The sequence below is a fragment of the Bufo bufo genome, chromosome 4, assembly GCF_905171765.1.
Source record: "Bufo bufo chromosome 4, aBufBuf1.1, whole genome shotgun sequence".
Lineage (NCBI taxonomy): Eukaryota > Metazoa > Chordata > Amphibia > Anura > Bufonidae > Bufo > Bufo bufo.
In genome coordinates, this window is record NC_053392.1 from 19,641,224 (window position 1) to 19,662,568 (window position 21,345).

Below are 21,345 nucleotides of genomic sequence, written 5' to 3' on the forward strand. Positions count from 1 at the left end.
TTCCTCATTCAATCCTATTTTTATTTTCATTTTACCATTATATTGCGGGGCAACCCAAAGTTGAATGAACCTCTCCTCTGTCTGGGTGCCGGGGCCTAAAAATATCTGACAGTGGCCTGTTCCAGTGTTGGGTGACATGAAGCATGATTCTCTGCTATGACATGAAGCCTGAATCTCTGCTATGGGACCTCTCTTCTCTGTCTGGGTGCCGGGGCCTAAATATCTGACAATGGACTGTTCCAGTTTTGGCTGACGTGAAGCCTGATTCTCTGCTATGACATGAAGCCTGATTCTCTGCTGACATGAAGCCTGATTCTCTGCTATGGGACCTCTCTCCTCTGTCTGGGTGCCAGGGCCAAAATATCTGACAATGGCCTGTTCCAGTGGTGGGTGACGTGAAGCCTGATTCTCTGCTATGACATGAAGCCTGATTCTTTGCAATGGGACCTCTCTCCTCTGTCTGGGTGCCGGGGTCTAAATATCTGACAGTGGCCTGTTCCAGTGGTGGGTGACATGAAGCCTGATTCTCTGCTATGACATGAAGACTGATTCTCTGCTGACGTGAAGCCAGATTCTCTGCTATGGACCTCTCTCCAATTGATATTGGTTAATTTTTTTTTTTTTTTTTTTTATTTTAATTCATTTCCCTATCCACATTTGTTTGCAGGGGATTTACCTACATGTTGCTGCCTTTTGCAGCCCTCTAGCTGTTTCCTGGGCTGTTTTACAGCCTTTTTTGTGCCGAAAAGTTTGGGTCCCCATTGACTTCAATGGGGTTCGGGTTCGGAACGAAGTTCGGGTCGGGTTCGGATCCCGAACCCGAACATTTCCGGGAAGTTCGGCCGAACTTCTCGAACCCGAACATCCAGGTGTTCGCTCAACTCTAGTCAATACTAATGGGAAAAAAAAGTGACAGTTTACACTGATCACTTTTTTCCCTTTCACTAGGTGATTGACAGGGGCGATCAAGGGGTGATCAAGGGGTTAATTGGGGTGATGGGGGTGATCTGGGGCTAAATGTAGTGTTTGGTGGCTACTCACTGTGATGTGTGCTCCTCTGCTGGGACCAACCGACGAAAAGGACCAGCAGAGGAGCACAGAAGCCATCTAACACCTTATATTTATAAATATAAGGTGTTAGATGGCTTCTGATTTGATTTTTTGAAAATCGCCAGCCTGCCAGCGATGATCATTGGCTGGCAGGCTGGTGACAAAATTGTCCGTTAACCTTTGCCGGCCCGCAATGCGCATGCGCGGGCCGGCTCTGACTGAAATCTTGCGTCTCGCGAGATGACGCACGGATACATCCAGGAGGAATGAATCGACTGCCGCCAGGACGCATCCGTGCGTTAGGCGGTCGGGAAGAAGTTAAGGAAGGAAGGCAGCAAATGTTGTACATGGTGGTTACAGTGCATTTCTCTCTGAAATTCTGAGGAAATTGGGTCGTTCCAGACATTGTTCAGAAGAACAGCGTACTTTGATTAAAAAGTTGATTGAAGAGGGGAAAACATATAAATTAGTGCAGAAAACGATCGGCTGCTCAGCTAAAATGATCAGAAATGCTTTAAAATGGCAACCAAATCCTGAAACAGGTGGAAGAAAGCGAAAAACTACCATTCAAATGGATTGAAAAATAGCCAAAATGGCAAGGACTCAGCCAACGATCAGCTCCAGGAAGATCAAAGAAGGTCTTAAGTTACCTGTGAGTCCTGTTACAATTAGAAGACGCCTATGTGAAGGCGAGCTATCTGCAAGAAGCCCCCGCAAAGTACAACTGTTGAATAAAAGACATGTGCTGAAGAGGTTGCAATTTGCCAAAGAGCACATTGACCGGCCTAAAGAGACATTTTGTGGACTGATGAAAGTAAGATTGTTCTTTTTGGGTCTAGTGGCCGGAGACAGTTTGTCAGACGACCCCCAAACACTGAATTCAAGCCACAGTACACTGTGAAGACCGTGAAGCATGGTGGACAAGCATCATGATGTGGAGATGTTTCTCATACTACAGTGTTAGGCCTATTTATCGCAGACCAGGGATCATGGATCAGTCTGAATACATCAGAATACTTGAAGGGGTCATGCTGCCTTATGCTGAAGAGGAAATGCAGTTGAAATGGGTGTTCCAACAAGACGACCTCAAACACTCCAGTAAACGTGAAACATCTTGGTTCCAGACCAACAAGATTGACATTATGGAGTGGTAAGCCAGATCCCCGACTCTTAACCCATTAGAAAACTTGTGGGGTGACATAAAAAATGCAGTTTCTGAGGCAAAACCAAGAAATAGAAAAGAACTGTGGAATGTAGTCCAATCATCCTGGGCTGGAATACCTGTTCACAGGGGCCAGAAGTTGGTCGACTCCGAGCAGCACAGATGTACAGTTCTCAGAAACAACGGTTATACAACTAAACATTAGGGAAGTGATTGAAAGGAAAGCAAAATCTTCAAAAAAAATTCAGTTTATATAGTGGATGTTAGTAAAGAAGAATCTAAACACTGCTATTTTTTTGAACAGTCTAATATTCACTTTCCTTCAATTTTTTTAGAGGAACAACACAAATTTGATATATTTTTCTTCATGTTTTGATTTGGAACACACTGCTATTATTTTGAACACAACTGTGTAGCTAAATAATACAAATTTAAAAGAGTAATAAATAGAGATGCAGCCGAGCAAAACTTGATGGTTAACGCATTAAGTAAATAATAGGAAGAGAAAGGTAACTAACTTTTCAATGTATTTCAATGGCTTTTGTCACGAGAAAACCAAGATAAGACTGTGCCATGTGTTATCAGAGTCAAATTTAACTCGGCTACAACTGTACATTGAAACACAAATCAAAATTCCCTTGTACAATGTCTTCCTATGACCCTTATATTGGACTTTGTGTTAAGTTCTGGTCTCAGTAGGATAATGTAACATTTGGGAATGAAGATACAGCCCAGAAGTCCAGCACTGGAAGAGGAGATGGCAAATACTTCCACAGCCACCATGTACTTCCCCTTGGTGCTGAGGTAGGCCGGGATGAAGGAGATCCACACACTGCAGAACACCAGCATGCTGAAGGTGATGTACTGAGCCTCATTGAAGGTGTCTGGAAGTCTTCTGGCCAAGAAAGCTACAATAAAGCTCATCATTGCCAGAAATCCAATGTAGCTGATGGACAAGCAAAATGCAATGGCAGATCCCTCAATACATTGTAAGATTATCTTTCCAACCTCTATTCCAGTGTTATAATCTGGGAATGGTGGAGAATAAAATAACCAGAGGACACAGATCAAAACTTCTCCAGATGAACCTATAACAATTAAGGATGTGGAGAGGTGTCTCTTCATCCACTGCCTCAGTGTCCTGCCTGGTTTAATGGCTTGAAAAGCTAAGACTACAGTCACTGTTTTAGCTAAGACTGAAGAAACTGCAAGGCTAAAAATGATTCCAAAAGCCACTTGTCGGAGGAGACATGATATATCTGAGGGACGTCCAATAAATAAAAGAGGACATAAAAATGAGAAGATGAGTGAGAGGAGAAGTATGAAACTGAGATTCTGGTTATTGGCTTTCACAATTGGAGAATCTTTATTTTTTATAAATATCCCCAACACAACTATAGTCACAAGGCAAAATGTAAGATTTATAATAATTAGAGATGACCCCAGTGTGTCTCCATAAGACAGGAATTCCATCGGTCTTGGAACGCAGGAATCTCTTCTTCCATTTGACCAGTGATCGTTAGGACACACTAAGCATGTTTCTATATCTGCAATCAAGAAATTATAATATTTTACTATTGTAAATTTGGCAGAAATGTCAATTTATAGCAGTTGTCATGACTAGAGATGAGCGAATCGAAGCTGACGAAGTGGAATTCGATCCGAATTTCAGGAAAAATTTGATTCGCAACGAATGCAAATTTGATTACTGCTTTGCACACTCTTGGCATTCTCTTGATGAGCTTCAAGAGGTAGTCCCCTGAAATGGTTTTCACTTCACAGGTGTGCCCTGTCAGGTTTAATAAGTGGGATTTCTTGCCTTATAAATGGGGTTGGGACCATCAGTGGCGTTGAGGAGAAGTCAGGTGGATACACAGCTGATAGTCCTACTGAATAGACTATTAGAATTTGTATTATGGCAAGAAAAAAGCAGCTAAGTAAAGAAAAACGAGTGGCCATCATTACTTTATGAAATGAAGGTCAGTCAGTCAGCCGCAAAATTGGGAAAACTTTGAAAGTAAGGGCTATTTGACCAAGAAGGAGAGTGATGGGGTGCTGCGCCAGATGACCTGGCCTCCACAGTCACCGGACCTGAACCCAATCGAGATGGTTTGGGGTGAGCTGGACCGCAGAGTGAAGGCAAAAGGGCCAACAAGTGCTAAGCATCTCTGGGAACTCCTTCAAGACTGTTGGAAGACCATTTCAGGGGACTACCTCTTGAAGTTCATCAAGAGAATGCCAAGAGTGTGCAAAGCAGTAATCAAAGCAAAAGGTGGCTACTTTGAAGAACCTAGAATATGACATATGTTCAGTTGTTTCACACTTGTTTGTTATGTATATAATTCCACATGTGTTAATTCATAGTTTTGATGCCTTCATAGTCATGAAAATAAAGAAAACTCTTTGAATGAGAAGGTGTGTCCAAACTTTTGGTCTGTACTGTAGGTTGCACGTGTGAGGACATTGAGAAAGGAAGTCTGGGAAGGCGGGAGCACCCAGATTGAAATGCATGCATGCAGCCAATCAGCAGCCAGCCGGCCCTGTGATGTCACAGCTCTATAAATAGGGTGGCCATCTTAGATTCAGATATTTTCAAGTGTTCTGAGTGCAGGGACAGATGTGAGAAGACGCTTGGGACAGCAATTGGAAAAGCCTCATTGTGAAAAAAAATAAATGAAAAAACGATGGAAAGGATAGGGGGAATCACGTCACAGCATCTTAGTGCAGGAAGAGACGTCAGACGGTGCTAGGGACAGTGTGTAATGAAATCAGGCAGCACAGCGTACTGGTGAAGGGGTGCTCGGTTTGTGTGGACGTAATCCCAAAATCAGAAGAATGAAAGAAAACCGGCACTCCCAAAAATCTTTGCTGGTGATAGATTTATTGGTCACTCATATTAGGGTGACGCGCGGCGTTTCGGCACTCACATGTGCCTTTTTCAAACAAGAAGTGAGCAGCAGTATGAGTGGAAGAACATACAAACAAAACAGTCAGTCCCCTTTATAACCCAAGTGTCCAAGAAGGATATTCTGTGGGGATCCCAGTGGAGTGTGAATTTTAGTTCACGCCAAATATTATTGATGTAGTCAGTGAATTCCTGTAAGGTTTCAACGCCGCCCCGCCATATGCAAAATATGTCATCTATGAATCTTTTCCAAGCTGGTGGATGCATGGAGATTTTATAACCCTGGGGAGAGAGATTATTCATTTTTTTCAACAGTACACAACCAATACTCACGTATAGCAAAATACACTCAACTCAATCCGTGGCGCAAAGTATGATTATTTTTTACACTCAGATCATGCCCCACTTATTATCACCCTATCTACAGCAGATAAAGCTAATAGGCCCTTTAACTGGCGACTTAATGATACCTTAATAGCACCAGAACCGGACTGTAACTTTATTGCTTCTCAAATTAAGCTTTTCTTTGAGGAAAACAATAAAGACGGTATTTCTTGGGCCAGTCTCTGGGAGTTTCATAAGGCTGTTATTAGGGGGCATCTTATGCAACTTGGTGCCCGGAAGAAAAGGGAAAAGAGGCAAAAAATTTAATGTGACAAGAACATGTGACAATTTATTTTTTTTTGTTCCCCACGGTTTGACCACTTGTTTTGTTTTCCTCCCCCTCCCCTTCCCTCCTCCCTTTCCTCCCTTACCCGTCACCATTCTATGAGTCCTCCTTTGATTGACTTATATTACTCTATTCGCAATGTTCTCATAGTCAATAAACGCTCATCCTGTTATGAATCTTGATTAGATTAATGGATGATAATCATTAGAAATGATTTTTCACTAGGGATATTTTCTTTCTGTGCTTAGAACTAGGAAATAATATCACATATATATACCTGTAATGGTGACTGTTACCTCACCCTATACTTCTGTAAGCTTTTATCGCTTTTATTATGCTTGTTAATAAAAGCAAAATTTACAACCAAAATTTACAATTTTGATGAAAAATGGGATTTGGATATATATAATCATTCTCCAGCTGTGACATATACGTATTTGCATACGGCGGTGCGGAGTTAGATCCCATCGCGGTCCCGCAGCATTGTTGGTAGTATGTATCCTGAAATAAGAAGTCGTTTTTTTCTAGTACAAAGGTAAGCAATGAGGTGAAGAAATTTTTCTGCTCGGATTTGTAATGACTGTTGTCTAGTAAGGATTTAACTGCCGCTATCCCCTTTGCATGGGTTATAGATGTGTATAAACTGGATACATCATATGTGACCAGTAGGCATTCTTCACCTACATGTACCTGGCTAAGCTCTTCTAGGAAATGCTGTGTGTCCTTGAGGTACGAGGGGGTTCTTTGTGTAAGAGGGGTCAATACCTTGTCTGGTAGCATGGCTGGGGGAGAGAGTATGGAATCTGATGCTGCCACGATAGGTCTACCTGGGGGACGTTCCATCGATTTGTGCACTTTAGGCAATGTGTAAAACACCGGTGTAATGGGATGCTGTTTTATTAAAAATTCTGCCATTTTCTGGTCTATAATATTTTGTTCTAAACTATTCTGTATCAAGGTTTGCAGTTCTCTTTTAATGTCATATACTGGAGCGCGTGGTAAGATCGCGTATGTTTTAGTGCCCGACAATTGTTGCAAAATTTCATGTGTGTAATACTCCTCGTCTAGTACTACAAGGGCGCCCCCTTTGTCCGCGGGTTTGAAAATAAGTGATCTATCATCAAGTAGGTGATTGATAGTCTGTCTCTCTAATGCTGTAAGATTTTGATGTAAATGATATTGTCCTCCCTTAAACTGTGTGAGCAAGGTACTAATGCCTTTCTGGACTAGCTCAATGTACGTTTCTATAGGGTGTGCAGTTTTAGGTGGCATGTACTGACTTTTTACCCGTAAGCCATAAGATTTTAGTGTTAAAGTGTCCTCAAATCCACCAGGGGGATCCGGATCATATGATACGGTATCTCCTTGTGTGGAGAAGTGAGCTTTCAGTCGCAAAGAGCGAAAGAAGCGTTGCAGGTCCATGTCCAAGCCGAAAGTGTCCAAGGTTGCAGTGGGGCTGAAGGACAGTCCCTTCTGCAACACCTGCATCTGTAAAGGATTTAAGTTCTTAGAAGATAAATTGAGAACTAAGGTGTCTGGTGTACTGGCCGTACCTGGGACCGGGTCAGTCGTGGTGCATCTGCTCCCCCTATGATGGCGTCGGCCTGCTCTCCTGGTGTTGTCTTTTTTTGGCGTCGTCGTCTTCCTCAAAAAGGTATCTGTTGGCCAGTAGTGGAGTCGCTGCCAGAGCCAGAGGATGTATGGCCTGCCCGGCGACCAGGACGGCGTATGGTCTGTGTAGCTGTACCGGATTTGTCCTGCCATCTAGGGACGATTTACAAGTGCAGGAAAAGAATATTTGGGGATCCAAATAGACATTATACAGCTCTGTCATTCCAGCAATTTGTTGTTATTGGGGTGCAAGTGCTATGTTGAAAAGCCTTTAGTGGCCTATTTTAGTACAAAATTAAAAATATATGCGCACTTCGCTGTTGCAGTTATTTGTGGCGAAAGCGTTTAGTGTCCTATTTCAGTACAGAAAGAGAAAAATAGATACGCATTTCACTTCTGCAGTTATATGTAGTGAGAGTGTTTATTGGCCTATTTCAGTACAAAAAGAGAAATATATATGCAGTTCACTTTTGCTGTTATTTGCACTAAAAGCATTTACTGGCCTAGTTCTGTACAAAAAGAGAAATATATACGTTGCTTTTAGGGGTGCTTTAATTTGATTATAATTTATTTAGTTCAGCAAAAAGTATGTCAGACAGAGAAGTGCCAGGCCATGCACAGAGGAGTAGCAGAGGCCTAAATGTTTCTGGCGGAGGCAGAGGTCGCAGCAGAGTCAGGGGGCGTGGAAGCAGGAGTCGCAGCAAGAAGCCTGAGCTCCCGGTGTCATCTAGCGCTCATGTCTTGACCAGCAACCCAGCGGTTCTTGATTGGTTAACTCTGTCATCCACTTCATCCCAAGTGACATCAGACACCCCCAGCCAACATTTGGTGGGTTCGTCAGACACAACCCTTAGTTGGCATGGCCTGGGAGCAGGCCCTGTGCCCTCACCTGTCCTCAAACTGCCTCAGTCCTTTGCTGTTCCCTCACCCACAGAAGTATTGTATGCTTTGGGCTCAGCTCCACTATACAGTGAGGATGAGCAACTAGAGGACAGTAAGCAGCTTCTGCCCAGCCAAGATCTGGAGGAGACATCCGCCGCTTCCTCCGCTAGGCGGGCAAGTAGTGATGAGGAGAGTGGTGTGGGAGGTGCTGTTGCGAGCGGTCAGGCTCCTGACCCATAGACCGTTGAGGAGGACATCAGTGACGTGTAGACACTACTCGATGATGATGAAGCCGGTCGCACTTGGGTGCCGGGTGCAGAAGGGGCTTCATCATCATCAGGAGAAGCGGGTGTCAACTTGCCCGTGAGGAGGCGGCTGAGCCAGCAAGGTGGTAGCATGGTTGGGAGTCAGCAGGGTGGCAGCTGTGGGAGGTCGGGAGCCAAACGTGCCTGGGTTAGACCACCTGCTTCGCAGAAGCCTACATGCCCGGGAAGTAGTGGTGCAGGGGTTCACAGAGGTGGTAGCAGTCAGTCAGTGCGGATTGTTGGGGGTGAAATCACCAATTATGCAGTGTGGTAGTTTTTTGTCAAGCCGCCGGAGGAGGTTAACATGACCATATGTAGAATATGTGGGTAGAAGTTGAAGCGTGGTCAGGGTGCCAATGTTGGCACCACGGCCCTGCGTCAAAACATGCAGCATCACCATAAAATGGCCTGGGAGAACCGTGGCTCCGATGTGGTGGTTCAGCCTGCCGCAGCAACCGCTGCATCACCCAGTGGCACACACCTGGTTTCAGGCAGTCAATGCTCCACCACCTCAGCTGAAGGGAGCTGTCTGTCATTCCCATCTTCTGTTGGTCCAGGTGCTCCTGCCCACCCTCCTCGCTATCAGTTATTCCGGCAGCAATCGATCACCATAACGATTGCCAAGAGACAGCAATATGCGTGCACTCATTCAATGGTGCACAAACTGAATGTGCTCTTGGCCAAGTTGTTGGTGCTGCAGTCCCTCCCTCTCCAAGTAGGGGACTCTGCACCTTTCAGAGAACTGATGGCTTGTGCCGAGCCGAGGTGGAGAGTCCCAAGCAATCATTTCTTTGTGAAAAAGGCAGTACCAACCCTGCACAAATATGGAGAACAGAAGGTGGGCCAGTCCTTGAGCCTGTCAGTGTCTGCCAAAGTGCACAACAGCGCCGATGTGTGGAGCTGTAACTACGGTAAGGGACAATACTTGTCCTCTACGGTCCACTGGGTGAATGCTGTTCCTTCACAGCCACACCAGCAACTTGGCCAGGTCACGCGAAAATGTCCACCTCTACCTCCTCATCCTTAACCATGTCTTCAGCCTCCACTGCAGGGACAAGTCACAGTGCCCCTCCAGCATACCACATGTGCAGGGCACGGTGGTGTCACGCTGTTTTGCACCTCATTTGCCTGGACTAGCGGACAGGGCCGGACTGGGGATAAAAACCAGCCCTGGAAAAAGTTGCACACCAGCCCCACCGCATTGCGTCATTATTTACTTGTTTATAATAGGAGAAAGCATTCATTTTAAAACACGTGTGTAAACACGAATATGAACTTTGCCCCACGATAGCTCTTTTGTAGAACCCCCATAAAAACTTACAGTTACTTGGCTTGGCCCTTGGGGATCTCGGACACCACTTCAACACTTTGCCCGGGGGCTCGGCGGAGCTGATGTTGTGCTTTAACCTAATGAGAAAGATTTCATAATAAGGATTTGGAGAAAGGGCAGAGGGATAGCAGAGCAGGGAGAGGCTGGTGCTGCTACTAGGGGTCATACCATGGGGGAGTAATAAAGCCCACCATAATGCCCCCCCAGTAGTAATAATTCTCCTTATAATATGCAAAACATACCCCTTTGTAATGCCCCCAGTTGAGCTAATGTTCCCATTATGTGCCAATATAAAATACCCCTTCTCAGTGCCCCCGTAGATGACCCCCATAGTGCTCCCCCCCTTCCCCATAGTACCCACCATAATGTGTCCCAGTATAAAATGCCCCTATACAGAGCCCCCATATAAAATATCTTCTTTTTTAGCCTCAGTAGATGCCCCTATAGTGCCCCCCAATAATCTGCAGTAAGATGTGCCCCCATAGATGCCCCAATCATGTGCCAGTAATAAGAGCCCCCCCCACCATCATGTGCCAGTAGCCAGAGCCCCCCCATATCATGTGTCAGTAGCCAGAGCCCCCCATATCATGTGCCAGTAGCCAGAGTGCCCCCAATCATGTGCCAGAAATAAGAGCCCCCCCACCATCATGTGCCAGTAGCCAGAGCCCCCCATATCATGTGCCAATAGCCAGAGCCCCCCCATTTCATGTGCCAGTAGCCAGAGCCCCCCATATCATGTGCCAGTAGCCAGAGTGCCCCCATATCATGTGCCAGTAGCCCCCCCATATGTGCCAGTAGCCCCCCTTATGGGCCTGTAGCCCCCCTTATGGGCCAGTAGCCCCCCTTATCATGTGCCAGTAGCCCCCCTATGTGCCAGTAGCCCCCCTTATCATGTTCCAGTAGCCCCCTTATCATGTGCCAGTAGCCCCCCTTATCATGTGCCAGTAGCCCCCCTTATCATGTGCCAGTAGCCAGAGCCCCCCATATCATGTGCCAGTAGCCAGAGCCCCCCCATATCATGTGCCAGTAGCCAGAGCCCCCCCCATATCATGTGCCAGTAGCCAGAGTGCCCCCATATCATGTGCCAGTAGCCAGAGTGCCCCCATATCATGTGCCAGTAGCCCCCCCATATCATGTGCCAGTAGCCCCCCCATATCATGTGCCAGTAGCCCCCCCATATCATGTGCCAGTAGCCCCCCCATATCATGTGCCAGTAGCCCCCCCATATCATGTGCCAGTAGCCCCCCTTATCATGTGCCAGCCCAGTAGCCCCCATTATCATGTGCCAGCCCAGCCCAATAGTCCCCCCTTATCATGTGCCAGCCCAGTAGCCCCCCTTATCATGTTCCAGCCCAGCCCAGTAGTCCCCCCTTATGTGCCAGCCCAGTAGCCCCCCTTATCATGTGCCAGCCCAGCCCAGTAGTCCCCCCATTATCATGTGCCTGCCCAGTATTGTACCTATATATAAAAAAAAAAAAAAGAATACACTTATACTTACCTCCAGCAATGCGATGCGATGCAGGCCGCCTCTTCCGTCTGTGTACTCGCTATACGGCTCAGGCGACGCGATGACGTCATCGCGCCGCCTGCACCGGCCTCTGATAGGCTGCCAGCACTAAGCCGGCAGCCTATCAGAGGAACAGGAGGGAACACACCTCTCCCTCCTCTGCCGCAGCACAAGCATCTGTATTGCCGTCCTGAGGACGGCAAAACAGATGACTATGGAGATGAGCGCTTCCGCAATGGAGGCGCTCATCTCCTGCTCTGCCCTGCCGCCGGCCGCGGCCGCCCCCACTTGTCACCAGGGCCGCGGCCTTGCGGCACTCAGGCTTGCCGGCCCACCGGGAAATTTCCCGGTATCCCGGCAGGCCAGTCCGGCCCTGCTAGCGGAGTCACACAGGGGAGGAACTGCCCTGTGTCTTCCATCAAAAAATCTAATCCTGGCTTTCTCTGCGACAACTCAAAATTGAAACCATGGTGACCAACAACAGAAAGAACATGGTTGCGGTGCTGCGTCAAGGAGGGCTGAGCCATGCACCCTGCACTGCACACATATTCAATCTGGTTGTCAAGCAGTTCCTGAAGTTTTCCACCCATCTACAAGACATCCTAACAATGGCCAGGAAACTTTGCATACACTTCAGCCACTCGTACACTGCAAAGCACACCCTTCTTGAGCTGCAGCGGCAGAATGGCATCCCCCAACATAGGCTGATATGCGCCGTTTCCACCCATTGGAATTCCAGCCTACATATGTTGGAACGGCTATATGAACAGAGAAAGGCCATCAACGATTTCTTGATGATCCAAGCGGATAGGAGTACTCCCCTGTAACTTCAATGTAAGCCAGTGGCAGCTCATGCTTGACACCTGCCGTTTGCTCAGGTCCTTTGAGGACGCTATGTTATTTTTCAGTCGCCAGGATTACGGGATGAACAACGTCATTCTACTGCTTCATGTCCTGGAACAGATGCTGGTAACAATGGCTGGTCAGGGGAAAGGAGATGTGGCGCCTAGATCTCACGGCCACATGAGCCCTGTGGGGGCTGAACTGGAAGAGGAGGAGGAGGGGGAGGAGGACATTGGAGCACATGCAATATGTAGGAAATGGGTGTTTTTTTTACTCAGCTGCAGGAGAGGAGGAGCAGGAGCAGCCAGAGGAAGATGAGACAGAGGACCCAGACACACCGTGGCAGTATGCAGTGAAGATGAAGGCAGGGAGTCCCTCCGAGTCACTTGCACAAATGGCCCGATGCATGCTCACTTGCTTGTCGGCAGAGGGATGGCTTCTGGCTCTCCGCCTTGTTGGACCCTCGCTACTGGTCCAAAATGGGGGCCTTTTTTTTTTTTTACACCCACTGAGAGGGAGGACAAACTTAACTACTAGAGAGACATCCAATGTAGTCAGTTGGTCGCTGCCTATCTGTGCCATCGTCTATCCTCTTGCAGGTCTGACCAGGGGGGCCCTCTGCACTCACGTTCCACTGCCATGGCTGCTGGGGTGGGGTGGCAGGAGTAGTACTAGCTCTATCAGCAGCAGAAGCCTTAGTCTACAGTCACTGATGAGTAGCTTTCTTCACCTGCATAGTGAATAAACTACTCACCAGCAGCAGGTAGACCTGTGAAGGATCTGAACCAGCAGGTGGTGGCATACTTGGACAGTAGCCTGCCAACCCACATTGAAGATCCGCTGGACTACTAGGCAGCCAAACTGGATTTGTGGCCGCAAGTAGCAGAGTTTGACATGGAAAAGCTGTCCTGCCTGGCCAGTAGCGTGGCATCAGAGTGGGTGTTTAGTGCGGCGGGGGCCATAGTAACTCCAAGGAGAACTCGCCTGTCCACCCTAAATGTGGAGAGACTGACCTTTGTCAAAATGAATCAGGTGTGGATCAGCCAGGATTTCCACCCACCAATGCCTGATGCATCAGACTAGATCCCATCCATGGCTGTGAGCTGTGTGCTGCGATTGGCCAGCGCTACAGCCTAGGAGAAGGAGACGCCCACAGGACAAGGGAAGACCCGCCTACTATAATTTGAGGAGCAAAGGTACCGGAGGGCATAACGGGAGAACGGAGCGGCGCTCGGGGATAATAGTAAGTGCAGTGAGATCCCCGGGCACCGCTCTCCATGGCAGCATACTTAGTTCACATCGTTTTTACAAGTGAAAGGTCCTCTTTAAATAACATAAAATATGTAAAAATAAAAAATAATAATCTTGATCTAGGAGGACCAGGTCCATATGGAGAAGGAGGTTTGTAGTGTCCCACTAGGTAGGGGTGGGCACTACACAAGGGTCAATTGGGTCACGTATTACTCCTACGGAACAGTGATATTATATTTAACAATGTATTTTAATGTATTTTCTATGTGCTTTTACATGTATCGTTCCCCTGTGACATGTAGGAACTTTGTGTCAGCCTCTCCTTAAAGGATTTCTACCACTTCGTTTTCACCTAATTAGCTTTCAGACACTAGCGATCTGCTAGTGTCTGCTCTATCAAACCATAGTAATATAACTGCTTATTGCCCTGCCGTTTCATTAAAAAACAAACTTATATAGATATGCTAATGAGCCTCTAGGTGCTATGGGGGCGTCATTAGCACCTAGAGGCTCGGTCTACCTTCACAAACTGCCGCCACCCAGCGGATCACTAGTGTCTGACAGCTAATTAGGTGAAAACGAAGTGGTAGAAACCCTTTAACTGTCGCATGCCTGCCCAGGGTCTCCTATGAACAGTGAGTAACCCTCGATTGCCCATAACCGTGACCTCACTTCGCAATACCCTGCAGGTCTGGCGTGCTGCAGGTTGAGGAGGTGGTGAATGTGGCGGTGTAGGTGGAAGTGGCGATGGAGGAGGAGGTAGCCTACACTGCTTTTTGGTTTTAAATTTATTTTTATTTTTTTAAATTAGGGTACACCTCAAAACATTGGAAAATATAACCCTCCAGTCGTGCTAAACACACGTTCAAACAATACACTGGCTGAAGGCAGGCCAGCACCTCCAAGGCGTGAAGGGCAAGCTCAGGCCATGTGCCCAATTTGGAGACCCAGAAGTTGAAGGGGGCAGACCCATCATTCAGACTGCTCCACCATTTTATTTTACTTTTTCGTGTGACAATAAACAATTGTTTTCTGTCATAGACCCCTGCTCTTAGAGCCTACAATAACCCAAAAACCGAACCTCACTCCCCAACTTACTGCAACTTGTACAAAAAAAGAGCAAGGATTTAACAAGGTAAAAAAATCGAATTTTATTAATTAGAAATCACATGAACATTACAGGTGAGACTCAAAAGGGACAGAACATGGAGACCGGGCCACAAAAGGGCTCTGCAATGTGGAGAATCACAATGGGGGATAATGTGACCATATACAGCAGGTAACAGACAATTAACAGAAGCTGTGAATATTGGAGTAGTTGCGGGTGCAATTGCTGTCCCCTAGTGTTGAACAACTACCTAGCTCTTATTCACAGCGTCCAAGCAATGGATGCTGTTGGGTGTAATTGGACAGTGCAATACTACTCATAAAGATGGCATATAACAATAACTGTAAATCACTAGTCCCACCCTAATCCAGATACCTCAACACGTGTTTCGCCACGTAGGCTTCGTACCTCCTGACGAAGTGCATCTTATTTATCTTAAATCACAATTATTTTAAATTTGAGGATATAGTTTACCTGCAGACGTGGGGGACCGCCAGGGGGACCAGATTCGCGGCGAGTTTTGCCAATCTATATATGGGGAGGTGGGAGGAGTCCACCATCTTCCCCAGTGGCGTGCTCCACGTGAATCTGATCCTCTGGTGGAGATTTATTGCTGATATTATTTTTATATGGAAAGGGGGTGAACCTTCCCTACAGAATTTTTTAAAGGAAATCAATAAAAATTAGTTTTATTTACAATTCACACCCACCTACAGTACTCAGGAAGTAAATTTTTTAGATTTAACCATTAAAATTCAGAATAATAAAATACTGACTCAAACGTACTGTAAGCCTACATATAGTAATAGTTTTATTTCTTTGAATAGCTGCCACCTTCCAATTTGGCTTACCAATATTCCACAAAGTCAATATATTCGTTTGAGAAGGAATTGCACCTTGACAGAGCAGTTTGAATATGAGGCAAATAATCTACATACATTTTTTTAGGAAAAAGGCTATAATGTGACTGAACTTTAAAAAAATCTAACTCGAGGTCCTACAAATAGAACGGAAATCACTTGTACAAAATAATAAAGATAAAATTAATAAGAAAGAAAAAAATGAAATAAGTGAGGCTCCTGATTTTAATGTACCCATAATAACCCAATATCATGGAAAAGAACTTCAATTTAGACAAATTATAAAAAAACATTGGGATATTTGAAAACATGACAAGGTTATTGGGGAAAAATTACCTATAGTACCAAAATTCATTTTCAGGAAGTCGAAAAATCTGGGAAATATAATAGCCCCATCTATTAAAATTATTGATGGTGGAAACAGAAAGAAACCATCTCTGAACGATAATAGAAAGGTTTTTTTTTTCCATGTAGAACATGCAAGGCCTGCTTAGCCTCAAGACAAAAATAAATTATCAAGGAAATCACCAATGGAAATAATACATATAAAATTAAAAATCACCTTACATGTTACTCTAAGGGGGTTATCTATCACATAAAATGTCCCTGCGGGAAGATTTATGTAGGCAGAACAAAACGTGCACTAAAAATCTGAATATGGCAGCATATAAAAAATATTAATAGGAAATTTTAAGGCCACCCATTATCACGCCATTTTTCTAAGAAACATAATGGCAGATTTTCAGGTTCCTCCTTTGGAGGCATAGAACAAGTGAGGCAGGACCCTAGAGGAGGCGACTAGATTAAACGGATGTCTCGTAAGGAGAGTGAATGGATTTATAATCAAAACACCCTTGCTCCCACTGGCCTCAATCATGAAATTGAATTATTTGCTTTTTTATAACTCATATTTCCCACAAGCTCACAGGGAAAATGAGCAAAACATCACAAAAATGTTTGACAGAAAATTGTGCGATGTAAAAATATGCATAAAAATATGTGTAATAAAAATGTATAAGTAGTATACCTGTAAAACACGTATAGGATAATGTGAATAATCAAAATGTAGTTAGAGTTATAAAGGGCAACTATCATCAATAACTAACTGTCATAGCAAGGAATATTAATCCACGGATAAGGGGAAAGAGAATTAATAGTATTGTCCTGCAAACAAAAGCTGTTACCATGGGAACCAGCACGCATATAAGTCGCCTGAACAGGATCTACACTCATCCCTGAGGAAGGAATATGTTTATTCCGAAACGCGTCAGAAGTATTGTGCACCCTAGAGGCATGGCTTAAGGTGTGACGTCACACAAAAGGTTTTCAGGACAACAAGTAAACACTGCTACCGGCCAGAGCTACGCGAGTGCCACGAGGTGAGCAGAAGACAGGACTGCAAGAGACATCAATAGGAGAATCGTTACAAGCAGCGAACGAGTCCAGCCTCAGACGCGCCCTCCAGCGCGCACACCAGTAACTGGCTGTTGGATATTCTCATATGTACTCGGATATGATTGTATAGGATTCTACTTGCCATAGAATATTGATACATCCAATCCTTTTGATACTGCTTCATGTGACCATACCAGATAGTATTCACATTCAATCAGTATCCGGCACCTTTATAAATCTGATTTAACATTTCATACCGCCCCACTTTAACCTGCTCAGGACCGCCGTACGCAGGATTGCGTCCTGGTGGCGGCCCTGCTCTTCTGGGTGGACGCATATACGCGTCCTCTCGCGATAGCCGAGATTTCCTGTGAACGCGCGCACACAGGCGCGCGCGTTCACAGGATCGGAAGGTAAGCGAGTGGATCTCCAGCCTGCCAGCGGCGATCGTTCGCTGGCAGGCTGGAGATGCGATTTTTTTAACCCCTAACAGGTATATTAGACGCTGTATGATAACAGCGTCTAATATACCTGCTACCTGGTCCTCTGGTGGTCCCTTTTGTTTGGATCGACCACCAGAGGACACAGGTAGCTCAGTAAAGTAGCACCAAACACCACTACACTACACTACACCCCCCCTGTCACTTATTAACCCCTTATGAACCACTGATCACCCCTGATCACCCCATATAGACTCCCTGATCACCCCCCTGTCATTGATCACCCCCGTCATTGATCACCCCCCTGTAAGGCTCCATTCAGACGTCCGTATGATTTTTACGGATCCACGGATACATGGATCGGATCCGCAAAACACATACGGACGTCTCAATGGAGCCTTACAGGGGGATGATCACCCATATAGACTCCCTGATCACCCCCCTGTCATAGATCACCCCCCTGTAAGGCTCCATTCAGATGTCCGTATGATTTTTACGGATCCACGGATACATGGATCGGATCCGCAAAACACATACGGACGTCTGAATGGAGCCTTACAGGGGGGTGATCAATGACAGGGGGGTGATCACCTCATATACACTCCCTGATCACCCCTTGTCATTGATCACCACCCTGTCATTGATCACCCCCTGTAAGGCTCCATTCAGACGTCCATATGTGTTTTGCGGATCCGATCCATGTATCCGTGGATCCGTAAAAATCATACGGACGTCTGAATGGAGCCTTACAGGGGGGTGATCAATGACAGGGGGGTGATCAGGGAGTCTATATGGGTGATCAACACCCTGTCATTGATCACCCCTGTAAGGCTCCATTCAGATATTTTTTTGGCCCAAGTTAGCGGAAATTATTATTATTTTTTTTCTTACAAAGTCTCATATTCCACTAACTTGTGTCAAAAAATAAAATCTCACATGAACTCACCATACCCCTCACGGAATCCAAATGCGTAAATTTTTTTTGACATTTATATTCCAGACTTCTTCTCACGCTTTAGGGCCCCTAAAATGACAGGGCAGTATAAATACCCCACATGTGACCCCATTTCGGAAAGAGGACACCCCAAGGTATTCCGTCAGGGGCATATTGAGTCCATGAAAGATTGATATGTTTGTCCCAAGTTAGCGGAAAGGGAGACTTTGTGAGAAAATACAAAAAAAATCAATTTCCGCTAACTTGTGCCAAAAAAAAAAAAATCTATGAACTCGCCATGCCCCTCATTGAATACCTTGGGGTGTCTTCTTTCCAAAATGGGGTCACATGTGGGGTATTTATACCGCCCTGGCATTTTAGGGGCCCGAAAGCGTGAGAAGAAGTCTGGGATCCAAATGTCTAAAAATGCCCTCCTAAAAGGAATTTGGGCCGCTTTGCGCATCTAGTCTGCAAAAAAGTGTCACACATCTGGTATCGCCGTACTCAGGAGAAGTTGGGGAATGTGTTTTGGGGTGTCATTTTACATATACCCATGCTGGGTGAGATAAATATCTTGGTAAAATGCCAACTTTGTATAAAAAAAATGGGAAAAGTTGTCTTTTGCCAAGATATTTCTCTCACCCAGCATGGGTATATGTAAAATGACACCCCAAAACACATTCCCCAACTTCTCCTGAGTACGGCAATACCACATGTGTGACACTTTTTTGCCGCCTAGGTGGGCAAAGGGGCACACATTCCAAAGAGCACCTTTAGGATTTTACAGGTCATTTTTTACACATTTTGATTTCAAACTACTTACCACACATTAGGGCCCCTAGAATGCCAGGGCAGTATAACTACCCCACAAGTGACCCCATTTTGGAAATAAGACACCCCAAGGTATTCCGTGAGGGGCATGGCAAGTTCCTAGAATTTTTTATTTTTTGTCACAAGTTAGCGGAAAATGATGATTTTTTATTTTTTTTACAAAGTCTCATATTCCACTAACTTGTGACAAAAAATAAAAAATTCTAGGAACTCGCCATGCCCCTCACGGAATACCCTGGGGTGTCTTCTTTCCAAAATGGGGTCACTTGTGGGGTAGTTATACTGCCCTGGCATTTTAGGGGCCCATATGCGTGAGAAGTAGTTTGCAATCAAAATCTGTAAAAAAATGACCGGTGAAATCCGAAAGGTGCTCTTTGGAATGTGTGCCCCTTTGCCTACCTAGGCTGCAAAAAAGTGTCACACATCTGGTATCTCCGTACTCAGGAGAAGTTGGGGAATGTGTTTTGGGGTGTCATTTTACATATACCCATGCTGGGTGAGAGAAATATCTTGGCAAAAGACAACTTTTCCCATTTTTTTTATACAAAGTTGGCATTTGACCAAGATATTTATCTCACCCAGCATGGGTATATGTAAAATGACACCCCAAAACACATTCCCCAACTTCTCCTGAGTACGGAGATACCACATGTCTGACACTTTTTTGCAGCCTAGGTGGGCAAAGGGGCCCACATTCCAAAGAGCACCTTTCGGATTTCACCGGTCATTTTTTACAGATTTTGATTGCAAACTACTTCTCACGCATTCGGGGCCCTAAAATGCCAGGGCAGTATAACTACCCCACAAGTGACCCCATTTTGGAAAGAAGATACCTCAGGGTATTCCGTGAGGGGCATAGCGAGTTCCTAGAATTTTTTATTTTTTGTCACAAGTTAGTGGAATATGAGACTTTGTAAGAAAAAAATAAAATAAAAAATAAATTATCATATTCCGCTAACTTGTGACAAATAAAAAGTTCTATGAACTCACTATGCCCATCAGTGAATACCTTAGGGTGTTTACTTTCCGAAATGGGGTCATTTGTGGGGTGTTTGTACTGTCTGGCCATTGTAGAACCTCAGGAAACATGACAGGTGCTCAGAAAGTCAGAGCTGTTTCAAAAAGCGGAAATTCACATTTTTGTACCATAGTTTGTAAACGCTATAACTTTTACCCAAACCATTTTTTTTTTACCCAAACATTTTTTTTTATCAAAGGCATGTAGAACAATAAATTTAGCGAAAAATTTATGTATGGATGTCGTTTTTTTTTGCAAAATTTTACAACTGAAAGTGAAAAATGTCATTTTTTTGCAAAAAAATCGTTAAATTTTGATTAATAACAAAAAAAGTAAAAATGGCAGCAGCAATGAAATACCACCAAATGAAAGCTCTATTAGTGAGAAGAAAAGGAGGTAAAATTCATTTGGGTGGTAAGTTGCATGACCAAGCAATAAACGGTGAAAGTAGTGTAGGTCAGAAGTGTAAAAAGTGGTCTGGTCATTAAGGGTGTTTCAGCTAGGGGGGTTGAAGTGGTTAAAAGTCAATCCACTAGTCAGCACGGATCCCTTCTTACTTTTACAATAAGAATATGAAAGCTGTATATATTAAACTTGAATTTAACACTTGCAGATCTGGAAAATACCGTTTTTTGAAAAAAATGGTGTGTTTTTAAAACCCCAGAAAATGATGGGTGTATTTTTTTACCTTAAAATGCACACTGACTAATCCAGATGTTGTAGTTTGCCCCAAAAAATGGTGATGTCCCAAAAGCTCAGATGCAGTGCTGGTGCACTGAGCATGCATAAAATAGCCACCGCCGCCGCCACCCACCTAACTAACAGAATTATAAAAGTTTTTTTTTTGGTCAATGGCCTCAGGGCAGGGTACAACGATTGTGTCCTGCACCCACACAACTATTTCTAGGTAGATCGCTGAGTTAGATTCTCTCCTATTCTTTCCCTGAAATCACAAGTCCAGCAGCATCCTCTCCCTACACTTGTAACAGCAGAGTGACGTGCAGCGCTACGTGACTCAAGCTTAAATAGAGGCTGGGTCACATGCTGCTCTGGCCAATCACAGCCATGCCAATAGTAGGCAAGGCTGTGATGGCCTCTTGGGGCAAGTAGTATGACGCTTGTTGATTGGGTGCTGTGCAGCCTTTCAAAAAGCACCAAGAAAGCGCCGAACACCGAACCCAAACTTTTACGGAAATGTTTGGGTTCGGGTCTGGGGTTCGGGTTCGCTCAACCCAAATTATGT

General features: G+C 45.1%; 1 protein-coding gene across 1 annotated transcript in view; it reads right to left on the minus strand.

Moving 5' to 3' along the window:
• Positions 1-2,839: 2,839 nt before the first annotated feature.
• LOC120997773 (vomeronasal type-2 receptor 26-like) overlaps positions 2,840-21,345 on the minus strand; it is a 110,315-nt gene continuing 91,809 nt past the window's right edge. Inside the window, exon 4 of the mRNA XM_040428040.1 lies at positions 2,840-3,759. Within this exon, the coding sequence (XP_040283974.1) occupies positions 2,840-3,759 (920 nt within the window). The remainder of the gene's footprint in view (positions 3,760-21,345) is intronic.